Genomic DNA, 23,641 nt, shown 5'->3' with positions numbered 1-23,641 from the left:
GCTGCCTGCAGGACGTGATGGTCCTGGCCAGGGCCCAAGCACCTTGGGAGGATGGCCTGTGATCTGCGTGCATATCAGAGGAAGTACTCCGAGCACCATTGTTGATGGGGAGGTGGACAGACTTTTGGGGAATGCTGAGACCACTGATTACAATCCCCGCTCTCAGTGTGGTCCAGACGGGCTGACATCTCTCACGCGGCGACCCACAGCTCTAGTCACTGATGCAGGCCCGTCCCCAGGAGCTCAGACTGGGGAAGCCGCCCTCTGCCAGAGGCTATCAGGCCACCTCACAGAGGAGGTGAGACTGGGGGAGGCAGGAGAGGGAATGTCATGGTCCATTAACGGGGACCAGTTTGGCTGGGGCGGGTAGTAGAGAATGAACACATCCTTTCAGCATCTCAAAGATCATTTCCTGGAGCTGTGTCCAGGCGGACGCCCATGGCACTTAGGGAGGGACTCCACTGGGGCCTGTGGCGGGCACCTGCACCCCCCCACCAGCCTGCCTCTGCCGAAGAGAGAAGATGCACTTTGCGCTTGGTCGTACGTGTAGGCTACATCTGCGCAGCACTGAGCAGGCATGGACCCCTCCTCTTGGCTTTGAGTCAGGCTACAAATTTTTTGGAGCCGTGGTCCTTCTGGATTTAGACCACTGTGTTTCTCCCACTCAGAGGGTACAAGCAGTGAGAATGCACGCATCAGAGTGCCCGGCAGGCCAACCAGACAGCATCAAATGACAGCTCCATCCTTTCCCAATGAGGAGACAGGCACGGAGCTGTCAAGCACGTGGCCCAAGGTCACCAGGCTAGGAAGACGTGGAGGATTCAAAGCCAGGAGGTCTGAGTCAGAGCCTGCAACCTGGCGGTCTCTACCCCTGGACAATGCTCCCTAAGCTGGGGACCACAGGGCTCACCTCCACTCTGCCGTGGGGGGTTCAGGTAAGCTGTGTCCCAGTGCCCTCGGCACGGCTCAGGGCTTTTCACCCTGGAAGGATGCCCTTCGGAGGTACAGCTGAGAATCCATTTCCATCCCAGGCTTGCAGGGGACTTAAATACCACGCCTCCTCCCAGGGGAGAAAGGTCCCACACTGTAGCCCAACTCTCCTGCTGTGCTTGGGGCTCAGAACTCTGAGCAAATGAGAGGACCCCAGTCTCCCAAAATCCTCAGGACCCTGTCACGGGCTCCAAGTGGCTTCGAGGGCCACCTCCACGCAGCTCTGCACTTGGCAACCTGCCTGTGGGTTCAGACAGACTCTGAAGATGGGATTGGACCTCCTGGAATTTAAATTAAAATTCTGTGTGTGCATTTTTCTGGAAAGGTGGCCTTCAATCAGAATTTTCAAAAGGTCGGGACACAGGAAGGAGAGTCTAGGCCTTACCGGGGGCAGGGGTGGGGGTGGGGGTGGGGGGGTCGGGGTTCTGTAATTTCTGCTCCGTCAGCTACTGCAGGCCAGCAACATGGGCTTGCCTCCTGTGCCATCAGCTTTAGCAGAAGTCAGGGCCCGCCGAGGCTGAGCCACGCAGGGAAAGCACTGAACAGACCTGGCAGGTCACAACCATCAGCTGTTAATAAATCATGGTCAATGATACTGAGGAGTTATTCTTAACCTTGTAACGCGTGATAATGATATTGTGATCTTGTTTCTGAAAGTTCTTAGCCTCGGGCAGCGGGGGGGGGCAGGTGAAAGGAGGAGAAAATGCTGACCGTCTTTCCGGCTGGCACTGGGTACCTGTGCGCTCCCAATACTGTTTTCTTTTTCTTTTTAACACTCCATGATAAAAAAAAAAGTTTTTAAAATAGAAATAAATCAAAGCTACTATTCATAGCAAGAGGCAAATAACTGAGCCAAGCGCAAGTGTTACTTTTCCCAGAAAGGGACGCTTGCCCCTCTCCCTGCGGGCGCAGGAGGAGTTAGTGCCCAGACCCCACCCTCCAACCTTGCGGGGTCTCCAGGTGCCGGGCTTTGGGAAGGAAAACATGTAAGAGGTGGATCCCGCCCTTAAAGGGCTCGCGCCCCTGGCCTTCTGCCCAAGCGAGCCTCTCCCCGGCCCTGCGTCTTCGCGCATTTAACCTTCCCGGCCTCAGTTTTGCTCTCAGAGAAATGGCCAGTCAGCGGGAGAGGCGCGCGCCGCAAAGGTGGTGGGTGGGAGCGCCTCCAGGGTTGCCCAGGGGAGACAGTCTGGCGTTTTCCGCAGCTCGCTGGAGACGCGGGGGTGGATGGAGAGGATCGTGGTTAGGAAGGAGGAACACACACACGCACACACACGCACACACACACACACGCAGTCTCCCTCCTTCGCGTCCTCTTCCTCTCACTCCGCCCTCCGAGGGGCGGTACCCTGGTCCCTGGGGGGAGGTTTTCGGCCGAGCACCCGGGAGGACGGCGCCCGGGAGGAGGGCTCGGGCCTGGGCGGCCCCAGCCGGGTGGCCGGCGGCGCGGCGGCCCCTCCCCCGCGGCCCCTCCCCCTCCCCCGTCTCCTCCGCCCCATCCTCCTCCGGGTCCCCGCAGCCGCCGCTGCAGGAGCAGCCGGCGGCGCAGCGGCCGCGCAGCCTTTGTCTCGGGCCGCGGGGCGGCGGGCCCATCGCAGGCGTAAGTGACCGGCGGCCAGGCGGTGGGGCTCGGCGGGGGGCGGGCCGGGGTCGCGGGCGTTCCCTGCGGGGGATGCGGGCCGTGCGGGCCGGCCTAGTCCTGCGGCGCGCGGGGGGCGCCTGGAGGAGCGGGGGGCGCGGAGCCGCCGCGCTCGGAGTCGCGGTGCCGCTTCGCTGGGCGCCGCAGCCTAGCGCCCGCGGACGTGCGACTTGGGTGCAAATCCTGTCGGCTGTTTCTCCGGGCAGAGGCCACGCGGGGACGCAGGAGGCAGAGGACAGGCAGTGGTGAAGAAACAGGAGAGGAGCCGGCCAGCGTCAGCGTCACCACCACCACCACCACCACCACCACCATCTCCATCTCCATCACCATCACCATCACCAACCCCATCTCCATCGCTGACCGTCGCCCAGCCCAGCTCGCTCCATCCTCGCCTCCTCGTTTCTCTGTGTAACGCCAACTTTATCAGATCATTTCCTTTTCATGGGTAATACTTTGAAAAAGCGCTGGAGTACCTCAAATTAGGAATAAACGCGTCTGCAGGGGTCGTTCAGTCGTCTGTCCGTTGCCAGTTAGTGACCTCCGTTTTCCCATCAGGAAAAGGGGCACAGTCAGACCAACGTGGCAGGGGTGCTTTCAGTTAGGACGGCTAGGAAGCCCAAAGTGAGCAGCACAGGGGACCTTCTCCTTATGTAAAGTAACTTCCAGGAAGCAGGCGCCTGGGTCCTCTGCATTTTTGCCTACTGGTTAGAAATGAACCTTGGATGTCCACTTTTTGTGTTCTCACCCAAGACAGGCAACTAGATAATTCTAAATTTCTTGACATGCTTGGAAAATTTTGTTGTCCCAAAGTCATTACAGGACTCCTCTTGACTAGGGCAGTGTTTTGGTTCGCCCTGTGTCCTGTCCCTCCAGTTCTGGAAGAAGGAAGTGATCATGGCTAGCATACTGCGGACCCCCGGGCAGCTGCTCTCATTCCCGGAGTTTAAGACTCCTCAAACACCTAAGGCCCTTAGGTTTCTTAGATATGACAAAATGGGTGGATGCTGGTACCAATGGAAATAGGAGGGGGAAATCTAGTTTATAAAATCATTTTTTACATATATTTTGTTGTTAATTTCAGCTTGCCAGTTAGCTTGGGAGACATTTGGATAGAACTATCTACCAGGAAGTTGTAACCAAAATTTATCCAGCACATTCTATATGCCAGGCGTGCTCTGGCCACCTGGGGTGCTACTGTGGCCAAGACACTGAACCAGGCCCTTGTGAAGCCCACGTTTTATCAGGTGGAGCTGCAGCCTGGGGCCGCCCATGTGTACGTGGTGACTGAAGGCGTCAGAGTGAGGGAGGTCCCCTGGTACGACTTCAGTGAAAGTGCAGACGCTGAGGATAAAACCTCTCGAGGAACATCAGGATGCTAGAAATGCAGAAGAGGAGACGCAGCAGAGGAAGCAAGAGAAGTGCAGTGTTCAGAGGTCTAGGCGGTGGTCCCCAGTGTCATGGAGATGAGAAGTTAGGTAAGGTGAGGACTAGCGATGGTCTCTGGTGGTGCTTCTCGGAGTGGGGTCCCCAGACCAGCAGCAGCACCTGGGGGTTTAGAAATGCAGGTTCTTGTGCTCCACTCCAGACCTCCTGACTCTGAAACTGACTCTGAGTCTGAACCTCTGACGGGGACCCATCCGTGCAGGCGACACAGATACTCCCTAAGTTCGAGAACCACAGCGCTGCGGCACTAATGGGGAAGGAAGTCAGTCATTGGCGACTAGGAGACCAGGTGAATGTAATTTCACTGGAGCTACAGTCTCCGGAAATTTTAAAAATTATAATAGGCATGTTAAAGTGTTTTTTTTATTTAGAAGTTTTCAATATTTTATTTTCTTTTGCATGTTCCAGTTTTTTCCTTTTGTATATGAATTGGTAACAGATTCATATTTTGTTTCCCTCTGTCCTGTCTGATTTGAAGAGTTTGGTTTTTATCTCTTTTGAAACACTTCCATTTATATGTAAGGCCACCTACCTCATTGACAACTGGTTCACTGCCTTGGACTCTGAAACTGAGGAATTGAAATAGCGGAGTGCAATCATGGGTGGAAGTCAGTCTCAACTCTGAATGGCAGCCTGAGAAAACACCGAGATGCTTAAATTAGCTTTTGCAGAAAGTTCAAAGACTCTATCAGGGACAGATTTCTAATGATTTGAACTTGTTATCACGTGAAGTAATTGGATGTGCACCCTTTTCATCTAAGGTGATTCCACAACACAACCCTGATCACTGTACTTCTAATGCGCTTCTGAGGAAGGGGACCTTACTGACTCTGTCTTTTCCTGGTATTTCTGTTGTCAGGCTGCCAAGTATTTTATTTCATCTAACAGGGAGAATTAGATAGAGCACATTACTGTGTTTTGCTGTCATCATGGAAAATCTGTGGTCGATTTTGAAATGAAAAGAAGCTGATTTAGATACAAGCCCACCTCCAAGATACCGCGGCTTGGGGTCGAGACCACCACAATAAAGCAAATATTGCAATAAAATGAGTCACATGAATTTTTTGGTTTTCCAGTGCATATAACAGTTATAGTTACACTATACTGTAGTCAATTCAGTGTGCACTAGCGTTATGTCTAAAGAGACAATATGTATACTTCTATTTTAAAAATACCTTATTGCTAAAACACGCTAATCATCACCTGAGTCCTCAGCAAGTCATAATCTCCTTGCTGCCAGAAGGCCCCACTGTCAGCGCCCTTTTGCAGACCAGGTAACCAAGGCGGTGCGGCACTGTCAGGGGTCCGGAACACAGTGGTCCTTCAGTAAACTCAGCGCACATCAGTCTAGTTTTTTCTCTTCTCTTGCTGACTGTGTGCCAGCCGCCCTGGGCTTCACTGTCCTCATCATCAGTGGAGATGCTGGTACCTACCCTACTGCTCACTGGTCACCCCACTCGTGGGGATGTTCAAATAGAGCTTTGACGGAGACTTTCTGCTGGGAAAGTGCTTCAGAGACGCACACAGTCATGGTCCATCATGTCAGTGGGGCCGCTGGTGGTGCCCACTGCCCGCACCAGGCTGGTGGCACAAATGCCCGCAGAAAGGGTCTTCCCGTGTCCCACCCCTGATCTCAGCTGCCGTCCCAACAACCTCTCATCCCATCTTGTGAGTCTGACTTTGAGTGTCTCTGTTAAGCAAGACGTTGGAGCCCCGGCTGCATTTCAGAGCTGGGCAGGGGATGAAGGGGAGTGAAAAAGAGACAGAGAACGTTATCTTTGGTGAGAAATTTGCCTCCCAGTGGTGTCTGTGTCTCCGTGGAGGTGACGGCATGAACCTGCTTCTGCAGCAAATATTTCCAGCTGCCCGACTGCCTCCTGCCAGGTGGCCCCGCTGACCACCCAGGATGGCCCTGCTTTCACTAGAGTGGCATGTGTTCCTGCCACAGGCAGAATGTCCACGTCCATGTCCATCTCGTTGAGGTCGGGTTAGCTCCCAGTGGTAGGGGAGCATGGTCTTTTTTTTTTTCCTTCGGAACATTAAGAGTTCTCCCACGGTATTTTGTAAATTTTCATGCCACTTACATAACTGATGTTTTATCTTGTTATCATTAGATTGTTTAAAATTACCAATAGTACAGCCAGCATCACTTTGTGTCTGGCAGAGACTCAGAGGCAGGCAGGGGAGTGGCAAAATTTTATAGTGAAGGAAAGGAAGGCTCCAGGTCTGTTCTGATGGGAGGTACTTGGCCTAGCGATGCTGGAGGTGGGCCAGCTCCAAGCAGCGCATCTTGTTATATGACTGGTTGGGAGATCTGTTAGTTGGTCCTGAGTTGGAAGCAGAGGCAAAAAATAGGGAAACTGGCAGTTACTGACCAAGTCCTGACTCTTCTGGGCTGATTGCTGCCAAGGGTGCAGCTCTGTTTCCTGGTTGGAAACCCGTTGGTGGTGGCAGCGTTTGGGGAACAGAATTCTGTCTGTTTGTATATCCCATCTTTCAAGTTTAATGGTTTCAAACAAGAGCAAGTATTGATTATCTTCCACGGTTTCTCTGGGTTGGTGGGGGGCGGTGCGTGTTTTGTTGGGTGGTTACTGGACAGAGTGGGAAGGAGGAAGCCCCTGGCCCCAGTCCCTCCGTGTGGGCTTTCTGGGATTGAGGAGCAGAGGACAGAGTCACAGGAGCTAGGGGAGGGGACAGGCTCATGCTTTTGCCACCAGTAGCATCAGTGTCCCCCGGAAGGAGAACAGATCAGCAGGTGGACAGCTCTGGCTGTGGCTGTGTTTATGTTCAACACGCTGGGGGAAAAGTGTGCACATCTGTGTCATTCTGAACCTGGTTTCCAGGCTGGAGTCTGTCTCCTGGTTGTCCCAGGATGACTCTCACCTTGTTTCCTTAGGAAACCTGAGCCTTCCTTACAAGAAGCATTGATTGTCTGAGTTTCTTCCATGTAGTACCGGAGCAAATGGGCTGGTTTATGAGAGCACTGGCCCAGGGCCTGGCGTATCCAAGCACTGTTTCTGCTCTGAGTGGCCAGTGTGAGCAGACGGCCAGGCAGCTGAATCTCTGGGGCTCCTCGTAGCACTTTGTGGTAACAGCGGCCAAGTCTGTGCTCGGAAGGCATAGGATGGTCCTGCCTTCTCTACGTCCAGGAAGAAAGTGAACTGGCTGGGGAAGCTGCCCTTGGCAGGTCAGGCAGGTCAAAGGCAGAGTCAGCAGGACCTGATGTTGTGGGGTTTAAACAAATGCCCTGAAATCCTGCTTCAGGAAAGTTACTCCTTTTATCCTGAGCTTGCCTCTTCTGAAGCATCAGTGGTAACTCAGAAGTCCCCACCGCCCCAGCGAGAATTAATTTATTTGCGTGCTGAACTCTAAGACCAGGTGGAGCAAGGGCACCAAGGGAGCGGGGAGGAAGGGTGGGTTCAGACAGGCGCATCCCAGGAGGACTTCCTGTCCTTTGGGGTGTGCTGGGTTGGCTGAAGCACAGAGCTTACTGGATGGGCTGCAAGATTGGATATGGGCGGTCCCTGCACCCTAAACCGTCAAAGTGGCTCTTCTGCTAACCAGCAAGGGACTCGGGCAGGGCATTCCACTCCTGGACCGCAGGTCCTCATATGTTAAATAAGGATGTCGGGCTGGAGAAACCAGCGACCCTGCAGGCGGTGACGTCCCTGACATCACCACCAAGAGCTCTCACTTTGTGGGCCTGCCTATTACTACACGCTTGGCTTCCATGAAGAGGAAATGGAGCCAAAGGTTGCTTTAGCAGTAGAGATAGTCGGGCTGGACAAGTGGTCCCCCTGCTCCAAGGGGCCCATCTGGTTGTTCAGTCCTGTGCCGTCTCAAGACAGAATGGCCGAGCCCCTCCCTTCGTTTAGACGGGAGCACAGGTCTTCCCCACGAGCAAGTCTCCTTGCATCACATTGGCCCAGACTGGGTCACGTGTCCTGGAACCAGGCCCCGCCCCCTGCACGGATGCTGAATTAGGGACTGTTAAAATCAGTCCCCTCGGGTGTGAAGTACGTCAGGAACTCCTCTCTGTGGAGGTCACTGACCAACCCCCACCAACCCCCACAGTTTTGCTGGAGTGAAGGGAAGTGCAAGAGACAGAAAGGAGATTTGCTGGATGACGTCCTGTCACGGGGAGGGGTGGCCTCAGGACTGTGGACGGGTCAGCCATGGGGAACAGACACAGTGAGCACTGTAGGCTCGGGGCCTGCCCGGGGAGGCCCTCGTCCATCACTTCTGCTAACATTAAGTAAGAAGCAAGACACGCAGCTCAGGGATGACGAGGAAATGACCAGACTTGGTTCTAGGAGAGACGGCAGCTGAGTGGACGGGGAAGAGGTGGTCGGGTGCCTGGAGTCAGGGTCAGGAATTGTGGTGAGAGCCCCGCATCCCAGACTCCCGGGCTGGTCCCAGGGCTTCCCTTCCAGCCACGGCCCCTCGAAGCGTCCCGACCCGCCAGGAGCCTCAGGGAGGTTGGCACACCCCCAGCACACGCTCTAGACTTAGTTTCCTGACTTGAACGCTGCGTTCCCCTCCCTGCTCTTAGTGATTCAATACTGGCCGCTCAGATGATGGGGCCGAGGGAAGCGACGTCTGGTTTGTTGTTTCTGGAAACTGGGCCCCTCAGTCCCCACAAACTTCTCCCAAACGCTTTGCATTGACTTAGAAACATACCACGCCCCCACCTCCATCCACAGAACCGTCCCTCAGCCCTCGTACCAAACTACCAGTCTTGCAGCCGGCCCCTTCCCAGCACCCGGCTCACCTGCTGACCGTGCCCGAGGCCTGAGCCCCCCGCGAGGTGGGAGAATGTCACCCCAGCCCAGATCCCCCCACCGCCCCGCAAGGCGACGGGGACGTGACAGGAATGGGCTTGGAGGGAGACCTCACCCCCGCTGTGTCGCTCGCTCGGTGCTCAGCCCTCTAAGCCTGTGACCCCACTTTAGTTACTTCCTTTGCAAAACAGGTTAACTCACCGTCCCCATCTCAGCCAGACTCGCTGTGCAGATCACACGAAAGAGCAGCTGTCAGGAGCTTAGCCCGGCGCCTGGCGCAGCGATCCATAAATGATAGTAGGCTTTGGGGTGTTTTTTGGTTTTTTTTGGTTTAAATTTTTTTGTTTTAATTTTAATGGTGGTAAAAAACTTAGAACACAGAATTTACCAAGTACGCATTTTGAAGTGCATGGTCCAACTGTGTCAAATACACGCACACTGTGCAGCGCATCTCCAGAACCATCTTCACCCGGCAGAACCGTGGGTCCATGCCCACCAAACCGCTCCCCGTCCCCCCCCCCGCAGCCGTGGCCCCCCCGGGCTGCTTCCTGTTCCCTTGAGTTTGATTATTTGAGTCACTTGATGTAAGTCGGTAGTATTTGTCTGGTTGTGATTGGTTTACGCCGCTGAGCATAATGTCCTCGAGGTTCATCCACATTGTAGCCTGTCAGTCACTCAGAATTTCCTTTTTTTTTTTAAGGCTTGATTACATTCCGTTGTCTGTTTATACCGTATTTTCTTTATTCATTCACTTGTCGATCGACATTTGGGTGGCGTCTATCTTTTGACAATTGTAAATAACATTGCAGTAAACATGGGTGTGCAAATATCTCTTCAAGATCTTGCTTTCAACTTCTTGTGGGTACACACCGAGGAGGAGGCTTGCTGGATCGTACGGTAATTGTATTTTTAATTTTTTGAGGAGCCTCCGCGCTCATGTCCGTGGAGACCATTCCACATCCCCTGACAGCGCAGTTCCGGTTTCTCCACACCCTCACCAGTGCTGGGCCTTTTCTATTTCGTTTTCTTTGGTTTATTGTTGATAACAGCCATTCTAATGGGTATGAGGTGATGCCTCACTGTGGTTCTGATCTGCATGTCCCTGATGGTGAGCAGTGTGGACCGCCCTTTCGTGTGCTCCTTGGCCGTTTTGATGTCTTCTTTGGAGAAGTGTCTGTTCAAGACCTCTGCCCGTTTTCAGTCTGGTTTTTGTTGGTGGTGCTGCCGAGCTGTAAAACTCCTTGTGTATTTGGATACTAACTGCTTACCAGATGTTTGACTTGCAAGTATTTTCCCCCATCCCGTAGGCTGCCTTGTCACTCCGTCGACTGTTTCCTTTGCTGCACGAATATGTCCGTTGCCTGTGCTTTGGGTGTCATGTCCAGCAAGTCACTGCCTGGCTCACAGTCGGGAACCTTTCCTTCTCGGCTTCCTTTTAGGAGTTGAATGGCTTCTGGTCTTATGTTTAGGTCTTTGGGTCCTACTTATTCTTGTTGTTTTTATATTATTATTATTATTATTATTATTACTATTACTATTATTATTATTCCTACTAATGCTAACAGACACACGCTACTGTATATAAAATAGGTAAACAACAAGGACCTACTATACAGCACAGGGAGCTATAATGGAAAAGAATCTGAAAAATACATATATATACACACGTATGTATGTGTATAATTGAATCACTTTGCTGTACACCTGAAACTAACATTGTAAATCAACTACACTTCAATAAAACTAAAATTGAAAAAAAACCCAAAAACCTTCACAGACATCTAGAACAATGTTCGACCAATATCGGGGTGTTGTGGCCTCACCAGGTTGACACAAAATCCACCCTCACACCTGCATCAGTGAATCGGAAGGAAAGACCCACCCCCCCCCAGGATGGTCTGACCCACCTTCACCCCAAAGAGGGAAGGAGGGCCAGGTGGGGCCCTCATTTTCCTCACTTTCACAAATGTCTTTGAGAAACTCCCTGAGAATCTGCCCTCCAGCTTTCTTCGAGGAAAACAAACCACCTTTCAAAGCCGGGCGGCTGTCTTGTGCATGTTCCCTATTAAACGCCTGAGGACACACAGCCTCCCTCGCGTGGTCTGTATTAGCTTTCTCCAGCCTCCACTGGTCACCATGACTCTGAACAGAGCGGGGGTGTTGGATCTCCCTGGGTCCAGGGGCCTCGTTTCCTTCCTGGGAGACGGGGACCCCCCCGGGCCTGGGGTGCTCCAGCACATTCACTCAGACAAGCGGGACTCGGAGGCAGAGAGGGAGCAGCCAGGCAGGAGTCGCTCCCTCCTTTAAGTGGTTCCTCAAACTGACCTGGGCACCAAGGAAGGCATTGTATTGCCGGGGGCGGGGGGACGTCTGCTGGACACAGAGGCTCACAGGTACAGAAAGGAAAAAGACAATGAAGCCAGTGCAGGAAGTGCATCTCGTGGCTTCATGACGTTAACAAGTCCTGTTAGTCCCCTGGGCCTGGGTGTCTAGCGTCCCTGGTAACACCTTGTCAGCCCCGGGTTTGCGAGGCTCTCCTGTCCTGGCTCCCCACCCCCACTGGGGCCCCCAGGTGAAGGCTCCTGGGGTGGGAAGACCCCTGTTTTAGTGCCCCCACCTCCCGCCCTCATGGCCATTCAGGGTGCCCCCCAGTAGCCTCCTCACTGCAGCTCCTGCGTCCAGAACCTGCAGAGTTGACCTCGAAGTTCTGTTTGTCTTCATCCTTCCAACAAGCTCAGGCGAAGACGTTACCGCCTCTCTTTGTAGGTAAATAAACGTGATTCTGGAAGACTCGGTGCCCTGACTGTGGCCATTCAGGCAGGCGGGGTCGGGGAAGGGTGGGACCCAGCAGGTGCTGGAGGACCTCTCTTCTGCCCGTCTCGTCCTCTTCCTCCGTCCTGGTCTCAGGGGTTGACCCCGAGTTCCTCCCCTGTCTGCCCAACATCATTTTATTTCAGACAGGATTAATCCGGAGTGAATGTGAATGAATGAAGCGATGAGGTGTGAATAGCTGGTACGTATCATGTGTTCCTTCTCCCCCAGGTGGACGCAGTGGGGACTTGGCAAAGTCCCCGTGTCCAGCTTGGGCATAAGCAATGACACCTGGTCACTGCCCCCAAATATCAAAGTTCTGAGTAAACTACGGGCTTCATATCTATTCCACATGAAATTTTATATGGAATATAAATATAAATGTAATTTTCATATAACAATTTTATGTGAAACATAAGATTTCTGTGCTGGAAGTCACATGCTGAAGTCCAGCGTGTGAGCCGGGAAGGGTTTGCTTGATTTATTTTGGGCACAAAAGAATCTTCCTCCATCCTCTTCCTCATCCCATGGGATGCTCTGGTCCTGAACTTGCTCATCCTCAGGGAAGCAGCAGGCCCGCTGCAGAGGTCAGGGAATATCACCTCTGAATTCCAGGCGGCGATGTTTCCTTGTTTGTCTCCATATGACCGCAGGGTCTTGCGCAGCAGGGGGCTCAAGCAGCCCTTGATTCAGCAGCCTTGAGCTGATGAACGAGCTCGTGCACTCACTCAGCACGCGGCCCCTGAGCGCCCGCTTTAGGTCAGACACTCCGCTACGTGCCAGGGATTCAGAGGCAAAAAGACAGGTGTAATCCCCGCCCCAGTGGAGCCAGCAGTGAGACAGCAGACACAAACCACTGCACCATACTACCCTGTGATGTGTGCCACAAGGGCTCAGACAGGGTGATTTGGGGACATAAGGCAGGTGGCCTATCCCTGCCTAGGGGTCAAGGAAGGCTTCCATGAGGAAGGGACAGTTCAGCTGAGATCTGAAGAGTGAGGATGAGGCATGCAAGGCTGGAAGGGGCAAGCACGTGCAAAGGGCCGGAGGTAGCAGGCAGATGGGTGCTGGAGATGCTGCAGGTGACTAGAGAAACTTGCAAGAGGGGAGGAGGAGGGGCCTGGGGGGCAGCCAGGGCCGGCTCACGAATGGTCTTGTCCATCAGCATTTTTCAACCGTGTCTTCACAATAGTGCGCAGTAAGGAATGCATCTTACAACTCAGGACACACACGGGGGTATGACGCAACAGTCACCAGAGAGAAGTGGGTTGATTTTGGAGATTCTTAAGACAGAGGATAGACTGGAGGCATGGGGCGAGGGGAGGGAGAGGTCAAGGATGACCCCAGGATGCTGCTTCGGGAACTAGGAGGGCATTGAGATCGGTTGTTGAGATGGGGCAATGGGGGAGGGTCCCACTGGGGTGGAGATGCTGAGTTTCGATTCAGGCATGTTGGGTGGAAACTAACCAAGAGTTGATGTCCATGGACTTCGGAATTCAAGAAAGGGAGATGGGTTTGACTTGTGGAATTGGGTCCGAGCAGCATCTTGGGGGTGTTTGAAATCTTGGAAAAGAAGTGACCTCTTAGGGAGAATGTGTGAGAACAGCAAAGTCAGAGCCCGGGACACCCACCGCCCCTGCTCTTGCACCATCTTTGGCTCCAACAAAGAACCAAGGCATCGTTTTGTGCACACTCCAGACCTTTGGATAATGTTACTCAGCGAGGTTAACACAGAACAGGCTTGTGTCTTTGAGTGCATTGTTAAACACGATCTCAAGAAACCTGAACCGAGTCTCCATTATGGCCAACGAAGCTCTCCTGGCTGATCTAGGGGAAAACCCACATGGAAATCGCTGACCTGCGGGCCGGTCGCCCCTGTGGCTTGACTGGGTGCTTCACATGTTTTCCATCATGGCTGTGTTTGAACTAAATGTGTTCCTCATGCTGGAGAAGACATGTTTGATGTTATTAAAATCCTGCGCAATCAAAGTATGTTGGGAATTACTAGAACTCGGAGCAGCTGGTATTGAAATAGTTTGGCCTTAGGTTTAAATTAGTAAGTTGCCTTTCTTGATAAGGAATTGTATTAAATTCCAGCCCCTTGATTCAGCAAAGGATTTTCTTGCTGCCAAAGAAATGGCCGGAAATAGCAGATTCTGCATGTCCCCTCCCCTTCCCTCCATCTCACTGTCTATTTTCCATCCCTGCCTAGCACATCGGAGAATCCTTTTTTTTTTAAAAAAGTCTAGTTGATTTACAGTGTTGCGTTAGTTTCAGGTGTACAGCAAGTGATTCAATTATACATATATATATTTATATATATATTCTTTTTCCTATCTTTTCCATTATGGTTTATTATAGGATATTAAACATAGTTCCCTGCACTATACAGTAGGACCTTACTGTTTATCTATTTTATATATAGTAGTTAGTATCTGCAAATCTCGAACTCCCAATTTATTCCTTCCCACCCTCGTTTCCCCTGGTAACCACAAGTTTGTTTTCTGTGTCTGTGAGTCTGTTCCTGGTTTGTAAATAAGTTCATTCGTGTCCACATTCATTTTTAACATGTGCATTTTTTTAGTGAGGGTCAAATTCCGTAAGCTCTTCCTTCACCTTCGTTTTCCCCTGGTGTCTCATGAACGTCTTTGCGAGCCAGCGGACGTCCGTCTGCAGGGTTGATTTGCTGCCCGACACGGCCCTGCTGTCAGGCGTCACAGGGAAGCAGAGGGGCTCAGAGGGAGCCGCGCCCAGTGCACGTGGCAGGTGCTGCGCTGGTCCTGCCAAGGCAGAGAGGAACCTGCACGTTTTCAGAAGAGGAAACCTGGGGCCAGGGGCTCACGAACAGCAGGGTCAACATTTAACCCAAGAGCTACCCCTGCAGGCCTGCGTCTCCTCCACTCCTAAGAAGAGTACCAAAGCCCAGCTCGCGGGAAGTTCAGAAGGCCGGCCCAGGGCGCGCCAGCATCCCTGCGCGTGCTCTGTGCGAGCTGAGCAGCCCCGGTAACGGGGTCAAGGACGTTCCCCGGGGCACGAGATGCCATCCATTTAAACTCTAGCATATTCAGAAGCCAAAGCTGGGGACAGTACCCTGGAGCACCCCCGTCCCCACTGTTGGCTCCGACCATCCCCAAGCCCAGCACAATTGTGTGCCTGGAACTGACCCTGCCCTTGGCCCTGGCGGGGCCCCTTCCTAACCACGCCTCGTGATTTGCAAGGTGCTGCTCTCCACCATCCTGTGGGGTTGGTGCCACAAAGGAAACGGAGGCTGGAAAGTTGCAAATGTTCACGTTTCAAGGCTGAGAAGCAGGGCCAGACTGGGGTTCGGATCTTTGGAGTTCCCTGGCCGCCTCCTTCCGGCTCCCAGGCCTCCTGTATCTCACGGGCCCATCATGACTTTATGTTGGTCGGGTGGCAGTTTGGTGGACGCCAGGGTCAATGAGTTGAGCTTGCTCTGTTCCCTGCCCAACTGACACTGGTGAATTCAGAGTCACTTACATCAAGGCCAGGGCTGAAGGGCCAAAATGATTCAAGTGACATTTCATCTTTATTACAAAGGGAGCCTCTTCAGTACCACTTCCCTCCTCACTCAGGGCCCAGGTAGGAAGGTGAGGAGGTGGGGGCTGCTGCATGAACAGCCCTCCATCCAACTGTCAAGTTCTTAGGTGCTGTTAGGGACTCTTTTTTGGAAAATAAATTAAAAACACTATTAAAAATTCAATCAGCTGACGGCAAACAGACACAAGGAGTCCTCTTTGGGGTGATGGAAACATCCTAAAAGTGGTGACCGTGGCGCAACATTATAAACTGACTAAAAATCAGTGAATTGTAGACTTACACTGGGCAGGCTTTGTGATACATAAATTGTGTTTCAATAAAGCTGCGGGGTTTTTTTAATTAAAGTATAGTCTACTTACAATGTTGTGTTAGTCTCTGGAAGACAGCACAGTAAATGAACACATCCAGATGGCCAACAGGCACATGAAAAGGTGCTCAGCATCACTAATTATCAGAGAAATGCAAATCAAAACTGCGATGAGGTATCACCTCACAGCGGTCACGATGGCCATCAGTAGAGCTGTTAAAAACATTAAAATACCATCAAACATCATTTGAATTAAGTACATCACCTGTGTCTGACTTCCTTATTACAAATGAAAAAGCATGTTCTTACCAGATTTAGGGTTTTCTTTTTTTTTTCAAATTAGGGGCGTAAAATGTTAGAAAAATTGCAAAGGTAACAAAAGGAGTTTAAAAATAGTATCTGAGGAAGACAAGTTAGAGCAGAGGGAAGGGCACCTTCAGATGTGATTTTGGAGAAGGAAAAAGGTTTCGCAAAGCAGCAGGGATGCAATGAGGGGCATCAGGGTTTCTCAGATTTAAAGGGGCCACAGCTGCACTGGGAGCCCCAGGGGCCGTCTGCGTGCGACATCACATATTCTACCTGGAGAAACAGGACATTGGCAGGTCTCAGCTTTTTAGCATCTTGAAAAAGTGCTCAGTGTCTCGAATTTCTTTAAAACATCAAACTATACCTATTTTTAAATAAGTACCATATGCTTTGTGCCTCTAGCAAAATCTTCATATTTGGTTCAGGGACTTAAAAAACCCCACCTTAGTTGCAGTGCCTCTAAACTCGTTCAGAAAGGGCGGGAAATGTTGGCTTTTAACAGTGAAATGCATAAACACAATTTCCAAGGATTCACTTGGAAACCAATGTCCCTAAGTGAGCCACATGCGTCAGCCTCCTTTAAAGAAAGAGAGTTAACGGGAAGATGCAAAAATCAGGCCTTTGGTGAAGCTGGGTGCGTTCTCGGACTTTTCAGAGGGGCTTCTAACACCCACGGTTCCTTCTCAAAGCTGGAGCGAGGTGGGCAGTCAGGGGCTCTGAGTCAGCATCGGACTCTGTGGAAGGGAATCTGTCCACATGACGAAACCCACCTGCTCCCGGACTGGGCACTGCTGACCAGGCCCCCAGGACGGAGAAAGGAGGTCAGAGCCTGAGAGAGGTGAGAAGGGTGGGGGGTGCCATCCCTCCCCTTCCGCCCGCGTCACCCCAGCTGTAAGTGGGAATACTGATGTGCCGGCCAGCAGCCGTGAGAAGGGAAAAAGCGCATTTGGGGAATATTTTGTATGTTTTAAAGTCTTATCAAAAGCCTACGTATTACTACTGTTTCTTTGGTCAGAGCAAAACTTCCGTCTGGGAGGGAGGGTGTGGCTCAGTGGTAGAGCCCGTGCTTAGCATGTGCGGGGTCCTGGGTTCAATCCCCAGTCCGTCCTCTAAAAATAAATCAGTACATAAATCTAATTACCTCCTTCCCCCGGACCCCACCCCCGGCCAAAACAGTCTTCTGCATTGGACCCTGTACTTATGCAGAATCCTGGAAGTTGGCCCCGGAGACCAGTTTCCCAACAGGGGTGCCTGGCCCCGGAGCAGCGAATGGGCTCAGGGTACTTTAACCCTCTCTGGCCCTGAGCCTGGTCACTCCACTGGGTCCTGGGGATGTTCTTCATATGTGATCTGGGGGCAGCGCCGTGGCTCGAACAGACACTGGACAGCGGCTGGACCCTCGAGCAACCCTGCGTCTCCCACAGACCTCGCACGGAATCCGACCTTCTCTGCAGCCGACAGGTTTTAACTTGGAGTGGGCAAGGAGTTGTCACCCGCCTCGCTGCAGAAGCAGCTGTGAGTGTAAGCCGTGCCCGAGGGCAGCTGGGGGCCAGGGGCCTGACCACGGCTGCCCGCGGCCCCACTGCGCTCCGACCTTCGCTGGTCCTGCCGAGTCTCTGAGCCACTTTCCTCGTTTCCTCTCCGTTCTTGCTGAAAGTCACCGCGGCTCTTGCTCCAAAATACTAACTCTAACTTGCTGTAAACATAAAAGTCAGGCGTGCACTTCCATTTACATCTTATGGAAGTGGCACAGCCCAGGGTTTGTTTATTTTTACTTATTTAGTGGAAGTACTGGGGATGGAACCAGGATCTTGTGCATCCTGAGCACATGCTCTACCACTGAGCTCCACCCTCCCCAACCTAGGGTCAAACCAGACCCCCCGGGTCCTAGTGCAGGTGTCTCTTTCTAGGACTTTCTGGGTAAAGAGCTGCTGTCTGTAGAACTAGTCAGCAGTGGGGTTCAGTGGGATAAATGGTGATGTCAGTGGCTCTCACAGACAAGAACTTAAAATCCCCTGGAGCCCTTGTTAAAACACAGCCTGCTGGGCCTACCCCAGGGTTCTGACTCGGTCTGGGCGGCCTGGATAATCTGCATTTTTAACAAGTTCTACGCGATGCCCATACAGGCTCAGAGAACCACTGAGCTACGACAGGGCTGAGGCCTGCCGTAATGAGCACACAGGACATGGCAGGCATGGCTAAGAATAGTCAATCAAGATGTGCTTTGTTAAAAGCCTTCCCGATTCTGTTCTATTTGAAAAATGTCCCCCACGACTCTTGCCTGAGAAGAGAAATTCAAAAAAAAAACAACAACCTGGTCTTTCTCAGCTCACTTTTCTTAGAAGTTGAGACATGTGGCCCACACCTGCTCCTAGGCACAGCTACTGATGGATCAACCCTGGCAGCCCTTGCATATTTTTCATTGCCAATAGAGTTACTGAAATTGAAACATCCCATCTGTTTGAGAGTTTTATCAAAGACAGGTGACACGGCTGGGGGTAATGACAGAGTCAAGCTGCTTCCATGGCAAACTTCTCCATCTGCCCGAACTGAATTCTTGCCTCAGATTTGGCATTTGTGAACCATGTGTTCTTCTGGCATAAGAACTGGAAGTCCAATATCACAAACTACCCATTAGTTACCCAAAGCAATATCCACAGTTTTGGAGAATGAGTCCTTCAAGTTTCACACCTTTTGGCTGAAGAAGAACCAGCAGAAACAGCAAATTCTGCTGGAGAATATGCTTCCATTTTTTTCCATTTTTTTAAAACTGAAGTATAGTTGGTTTACAATGTTGTGTTAGTCTCTGGCACAGAGCATAGCGATTCATTAATACATATGTGTATACATATTATTTTTCATTACAGGTTACTACAGGGTGTTGAGTGTAGTTCCCTGTGCTGTACAGTAGGTCCTTGTTTATTTTATTATATACAGTAGTTTGTATCTGCTAATCCCAAATTCCTAATTTATTCCTCCCTTCCCTCTTCCTCTCCTGGTAAATATAAGTTTGTTTTTTATGTCTGTGAGTCTGTTTCTGTTTGTAAATAAGTTCATTTTTGTCTTTTTTAGATTCTACATATAAGTGATATCACATGGGATTTTTTTTTTCTGGCTTACTTCACTTAGAATGATAATCTCCAGGTCCATCCATGCTGCTGCAAATGGCATTTTTATGGCTGAGTAGTATTCCACTGTATAAATATACCACAACTTCTTTATCCAGTCATCTGTCGATGGATGTTTAGTTCTTTCCATGTCTTGCTGCTGTGAACACTGGGGTGCATGTGTCTTTTTGAATTAAAGTTTGAGTTCACTCTGGATGTATGCCCAGGAGTGGGATTGCTGCATCACAGGGTAAGTCTGTTTTCACTCTTTTGAGGAACCTCTATACTGTTTCCCATAATGGCTGCACCAAACTACATTCCCACCAGGAGTGTAGGAAGGCTTTCTTCTCCACCCCCTCTCCAGCACTTATTATTTGTGGACTTTTTGATGATGGTCATTCAGACTAGTGTCAGGTGATACCTCATTGTAGTTTTGATGTGCATTTCTCCAATAATTAGCAACACTGAGCATCTTTTCTTGTGCCTGTTGGCCATCTGGATGTCTTCTTTAGAGAAATGTCTATGTAGTTCTTCAGCTCATTTTTTGACTGGGTTCTTTGTTTTTTTGCTATTGAGTTTATGCATGTATCTCTCAGTCTGTGAATTAGAATGTAGGTGTTCCCGGATGCAGTGAACACCTGACTTCTCTTTTTTTAATGTTTCTGTAAAACAGTTCCCAAAGATGGGCTTGCTCCCCAGCACAGTGCTTTGAGGGTTTGTTCTCAGCAGTGGGTGGTGACCCCACCCCAGGGACACTCTCCATGCACCCAGGACACGGGCACAAGGAAGGCCAGTGTCCACCTTTGCTTAGAGGACACAGAGGTGCAGGGGAGCACCCATCCCATTGGTACAGGTGGCCGGGGAGCTGCTGGGAGATAGCAAGTGGGGTCTGAGGATAGGGGAGCCACTGCTGTGGCCATCGTGTGGGAAGGGTCAGTTATCTTCCCCAGAACCCACCATGATGCGGGCTCTGTGGGCTGGACCCACCTCGGACACGTGGTAAGGCAGTTGGCCGTCTCCACCAGACCTGCCCTCTGGACATTCTGTTGTAGCGGCAACGAGGAAGGACACATGAGCCCCCGTTGAAAAGCCACAGCGGTGCCCACTGCCCCCGATGACCAGGAGGTGTTCCTTCTAAGCCTGTAAGCTGCCCGCCGCCCTCCCTGCTCCTCCAGGTCTCAGGTCTCCCCGCTGCCCGGCACAGCTGTCCTCCCAGGCACCCTCTGCTCGGACCAGGGGCTCCGCCCGCACACTGCTTTCCCTCCTGCCCCCACCAACGGCCAGGTTCTGTCGGTCTCCGTGTCAACTTACAGGCCGGCTGGTTTTCTCATGTCTGACCTTGAAAATGAGATAGGATGAAAAACAGTTCAGACTTTGTCCCTTCCCATCAACTCAGAGCTACGTGTCACCAGCTCAAGAGGAGATCTGTAACCTGCATCTGCAAGTTTGCAACACGGATGGTGACATCCTCTCAGGGACTCAGCTCTGGCTGCAGGACCATCCTTCTTAGGCTGCTCAGATCCTTGAGGGGCTCAGAGAGGTCTGGAACCCCTCTCCTTGAGTGGCCCCCTGAAAGACGGGCCCTCTTTTGGAGCCTCGGCACCAGAAACCTGGTCTCAGGGCTTGTCCACTGTGCACTCCTTTCGTGAAGGTCAGAGGCCCACCTGGATGTCGAGAGGGGACGGCTCCCTGCACAGAGTGGAGCGGCAGGGCCAGGGGGTGGCTGAAGGAGCTTTAGAAAATGCCGTGGTAAATTCATGTACGGATGGCGGTGTTTCCTCCCTGCTCGTGGTCAGAACCCCCTTGTATACTTTTTGTAGACGCAGCTTATTGAGGACAGGGTCACCGGGCTTCTGCTCACACCAGAGCACAGCCGGTGCGCAGGCTGGTCGCCCTCCCTTAGCGCATTAACTAAACTTCAGTTCAGGATGCTGGTTCATTTTCTAACACCTGCACGACCTCCCAGTTCCCAGGTGGGATCGCTGGGTTGGGAACTACAGTCGATACCTTGAAATGGTTCTGCTCCCAACTTGCTTCTTCCTCAGTTTCCTTCTCCCACCCCGGGTGTCAGTCCTCTGAGTGAAAACCACTGCAGAGGCAGCGAGTGGTGCTTCAGACTAAAGAAAGGCCCTAGAACCCTTCATGACCGCCTGTCACTTCCTGCTTTGGTCTGCAATGTGCCCGAGCTCTAGGCAAGGAAAGTGCTGTTGATCTGGGTATTAACAGCAAGACTGTGACCAAAACGCTTGATTAAAATAGCTGAGACAAGTTGTCGCCCAGAAGCCCAAACAATTTTAATCTGATTCAACCTCAAGACACATATTAAAAAAGAAAAAATTCCTCGCACCATCTGTTCCTTCAGTTAAGCGTGAAATCAGTCCCTGTAATTCTTGTGCGGAAGGTGCCCTCTTACAGCGTGGAGAGGCGCGGGAGGACTGAGCACCAGCCAGGGCTGAAAGGCGTCTGGACCACAAGGGAATGACTTTCACTAGGTGGCCCTTTAGTCTCTGCTCCAGGAGGAACTCAGTCCCCTTCACACACGCCTGTACCGGTTCCTGCCCTTTCATCCAGGAGACGGAAATCCAGGAACTTGAAACAGCGCAAGATGCGAAGTGAGTTTATCAACGACTCACTGACTAATGATTTGTTAATGGCCTTCTTCGTACCAGGCTGTGCACAAGCCTCTACAACTCCAGGAGCAGATACGTGATTCTCTCCATTTCACAGATGGGAAATCGAGGCACAGAAGGACTGGATCAGGCTGACACAAGCATTTGTGGTCTGCAGAAAGCTATTTCTCGCTGTGAAATAACATGCCAGATCTCTGATAATACAAGTCCGACTCCAGGAGCATGGATAACTGCTCACCACAGCAGTGAGCCCGTCCTGGGCATGTGTGGCCAAGTCAGGGTCACCTGGAACACTGAGGGCTGAGGTAATGTCACCGAGACACTGCCGCCCGCAGTGCCTTTCGACTAGGTGGTCTGAGGCCTTCCGAATTTTTACATCACCCTCATCCTTTCAACTTGAGATCTCTACGATACTGACTATAAAGAACCCAGAACAGCACAGAGGAACACGTAGGCATTGATAAGGAAGCAGGAGGAAGGCTTCTAACGAGGAGCCCAGCAGCCGGTGTGTCCCTGAGGAGCCCAGCAGCCGGTGTGGCCCTAAGGTGTCTCCACTTTCTGGTCCCCCACAAGGCGGTCTGACTGGGTTTCCCGGGGTTGCGTGACAAGGCTCACTGTATCTGTGAATTCCCATGTCCCAAATGGTAAATAAGCCAGTCATCTCCACTCTGATGTTTAAAATACCTGTAAAAGGCAAAAGGTGCTCTATTTAACAGGTGCTTGCAAGGTCTAACTGCTTCTCTTTCACGCCCTTCTTAGCTCCAGGCCACAGACAGCATCCACGTAGGCAGCCGTGGACCCGGCTAGGGCTCCCGAGGAAAGACGGTTCTCCCAGCCATCCCAGTGCCCTCGAGATCCGAGACAGCCCGGAGGAAGATGCAGCCGGCAGACGGAACGCGGCAGCCACCCAAGCGCTGAGTCCCGCCTGTCCCGCCGCCCAGACTCCCTCCGCCATGGCCTGTAACGGCACGTCCTTGGAGACCCACCGGTACGCGCTGCTGAACGCGAGCCTCGGGGTGGACCCCGGGGCGCCCACGCCGCCCGCCCCGCTCAGGATGTCCCTGGCCGTCATCATGGCTCTGATGGTCGTGGTGGGCTTCCTGGGCAACGCGGTGGTCTGCGTCATCGTGTACCAGCGGCCGGCCATGCGCTCCGCCATCAACCTGCTGCTGGCCACGCTGGCTTTCTCCGACATCATGCTGTCCGTGTGCTGCATGCCCTTTACCGCCGTCACCCTCATCACCGTCCGCTGGCGCTTCGGGGATCACTTCTGCCGGCTCTCGGCCGCGCTCTACTGGTTCTTCGTCCTGGAGGGCGTGGCCGTCCTGCTGATCATCAGCGTGGACCGCTTCCTCATCATCGTCCAGCGCCAGGACCGGCTGAACCCGCGCCGGGCCAAGGTGATCATCGCCGCGTCCTGGGCGCTGTCCTTCTGCGTGGCGGCGCCGTCGCTGGCCGGCCGGGCGCTGGTGGAGGTGCCGGCGCGCGCCCCGCAGTGCGTGCTGGGCTACACCGAGCTGCCGGCCGGCCGCGCCTACGTGCTGACGCTGCTGGCCGCCGCCTTCTTCGCGCCCTTCGGCGTCATGCTGGGCTCCTACCTGTGCATCCTGCACACGGTGCGCAAGAGCGCCGTGCGCGTGCACAACCAGTCCGACAGCCTGGACCTGCGGCGCCTGCCCCGCGCCGCCCTGCGGCGCCTGCAGCGCCAGCAGCAGGTCAGCCTGGACCTGAGCTTCAAAACCAAGGCCTTCACCACCATCCTCACCCTCTTCGTGGGCTTCTCGCTGTGCTGGCTGCCGCACTCGGTCTACAGCCTGCTGTCCGTGTTCAGCCGCGGCTTCTACTGCGGCCCCTCGTTCTACGCCACCAGCTCCTGCGTCCTGTGGCTCAGCTACCTCAAGTCCGTCTTCAACCCCATCGTCTACTGCTGGAGGATCAAAAAGTTCCGCGAGGCCTGCCTGGAGCTGCTGCCGCAGACCTTCCAGATCCTCCCCAAAGTGCCTGAGCGGATCCGGAGGAAAATCCAGCCGAGCACGGTGTACGTGTGCGCCGAAAACCAGTCTGCGGTGTAG

General features: G+C 52.6%; 1 protein-coding gene and 1 long non-coding RNA gene across 2 annotated transcripts; both read left to right on the top strand.

Annotated features, from left to right (window-relative positions):
* Nucleotides 1-2,490: 2,490 nt before the first annotated feature.
* On the top strand, nucleotides 2,491-3,131 carry LOC140690101 (uncharacterized). Its single transcript, XR_012065279.1, has 2 exons — nucleotides 2,491-2,587; nucleotides 2,833-3,131. It is a non-coding gene; the product is annotated as an uncharacterized lncRNA (long non-coding RNA).
* A 19,391-nt stretch (nucleotides 3,132-22,522) lies between these two features.
* On the top strand, nucleotides 22,523-23,641 carry GPR45 (G protein-coupled receptor 45). The gene has a single exon (XM_072951628.1). The coding sequence runs from the start codon at nucleotides 22,523-22,525 to the stop codon at nucleotides 23,639-23,641; it is 1,119 nt and encodes a 372-aa protein (XP_072807729.1).

The sequence above is a fragment of the Vicugna pacos genome, chromosome 28 (genome assembly GCF_048564905.1).
Source record: "Vicugna pacos chromosome 28, VicPac4, whole genome shotgun sequence".
In the NCBI taxonomy this organism is placed as follows: Eukaryota; Metazoa; Chordata; class Mammalia; order Artiodactyla; family Camelidae; genus Vicugna; species Vicugna pacos.
The sequence above is the reverse complement of the archived record's forward strand: the minus strand, read 5'-3'. Positions and strand labels throughout refer to the sequence as shown.

What these genes read in the sequence shown, in the direction of transcription:
- GPR45 (XM_072951628.1), top strand. Translation starts at nt 22,523, where the DNA reads ATGGCCTGTAACGGCACGTCCTTGGAGACCCACCGGTACGCGCTGCTG.